This window comes from Dinoponera quadriceps, unplaced genomic scaffold, assembly GCF_001313825.1.
Source record: "Dinoponera quadriceps isolate SergipeBrazil2010 unplaced genomic scaffold, ASM131382v1 scaffold4260, whole genome shotgun sequence".
NCBI lineage: Eukaryota > Metazoa > Arthropoda > Insecta > Hymenoptera > Formicidae > Dinoponera > Dinoponera quadriceps.
The window spans coordinates 1-1,599 of record NW_014558222.1 but is presented as its reverse complement, the minus strand read 5'-3'; the positions used below and the strand labels follow the sequence as shown (position 1 = coordinate 1,599).

Sequence of the window (1,599 nt, the reverse complement as noted above, 5' to 3'; positions counted from 1 at the left end):
AAACTTCGCAGATGATTTTTGCATAAACGTTTATTTATGCTAATTGCTTTCCGATCGTAGAAAATTTTGCAAGCACATTTCATCATTTTGAACAAATACAGTTATAATAATATAGTTGAAATTCGTCTAAAATCTTTCTTAAGTAACCATATTTTTGTTAAAAAGTGGCCAGTTTCAACTAGATGGTAAGACAAAAGAAGGATACAATATACAATTTGTACAGCTGGTCGATATGGATCCCTCGCATTTCTTCTTCAATGAAGCAATAAGTACGGGTCTTATGATCTATGAGGAATATCTTTGGACTCGCGGATCGATGAAAGGAATGATATGGGTCGCCGATGCCACGGGCATCACAACAGGACACGTGGGCCGTATAAACCTACCAAGCTTAAAGAAATTAATATACTACGTACAAGATGCCTTACCAATACGCCTGAAAGGAATACACATAATAAATACGTCGCCAATAGTCGAAGTGATATACAATATGGTGAAACCTTTCATAAGTGCGGAATTTATAAATTTGGTAGAAAAAGCATTTTCAACTTTTTAACAAATGATTTCTCCTCGATAAAATTATCATTCTGATCTAGTTCGCTACTGTTAGCGAGTAATGATGAAATGGTGCGATATACGGAGTGATTCGGGGCCTATTCAGGAACAAACTTCAAGGAATGTTGCGTCTATCTCACCAAGAGTATCAATTTTGTCGAGGAACTCGTGTCCTCATATGCGTACCTATTTGAACCAACCGTGAGATAGGCAACTGGTCGCGCGAGAGCATTTTGCGTGATGTCTGACAATACTAGTTTATGTGTTTTGGTTATATTTGTGCATTACTTGTCTTTTATTTTAATTTCATTTACACATCTCATTTCAGCAGGTGCTCAAAATGCATGCCTTACGCATGATTGCATTTATTATTAATCTATATTGCTTTGAATGTCTCAATAATAGTATAAAAAAAAAACAACACAAAAATAAAAACAAATTCAAGGACTAATATTGTCAGACGTTACGCGCAACGCCATCGCGCGACCGGCTGCCCACCCCACACAGGCGGTCAGAGCAAGGGCGAACTGAGGACACGATTTTTACACCACACAATACAAAAAGTGAATCTCTTGATGAGACCGCAATCCTCTGATGTNCTGAGGAAACGATTTTTACACCACACAATACAAAAAGTGAATCTCTTGATGAGACCGTAATCCTTTGATGTTTTTTCCATGGCTTTCGAAACATCCCCCATATCGAGAAAATTAAATCACAACGACGTCAATAATTATATTAAATTGTTTTTAATTGGTTCCATATTAAATCAGTAATGTTTGCTTATTAATGTTTTCTAAGAAATGCCGTTGAATACACACATGGAAGATAAGCGATAATGAATAATGACCTTTTACAGACACACTTTCATACTTCACTGCAGAGCGCGAGCGAGTACTTTCCAATAGAACTATTGCCCAATGAACGTGGTGGGAAAGCAGGTTCGATACAGGAATTTATAGACGCGAATTATAAGAGAATGGAAAACTGTCGCAAATGGTTTCTGGAAGACGAAAAGAACAATCGCGTGAACGAGTCACTGCG

At 37.3% G+C, this 1,599-nt stretch overlaps 1 protein-coding gene across 1 annotated transcript; it reads left to right on the top strand.

Moving 5' to 3' along the window:
* Positions 1-9: 9 nt before the first annotated feature.
* Positions 10-1,594, top strand: LOC106749672 (alpha-tocopherol transfer protein-like; the record flags this gene model as incomplete). Its single annotated transcript, XM_014629356.1, has 2 exons — positions 10-529; positions 1,415-1,594. Coding segments are annotated over exons 1-2 (477 nt in total), but the record flags the coding sequence as incomplete, so codon positions are not given.
* Positions 1,595-1,599: the final 5 nt, after the last annotated feature.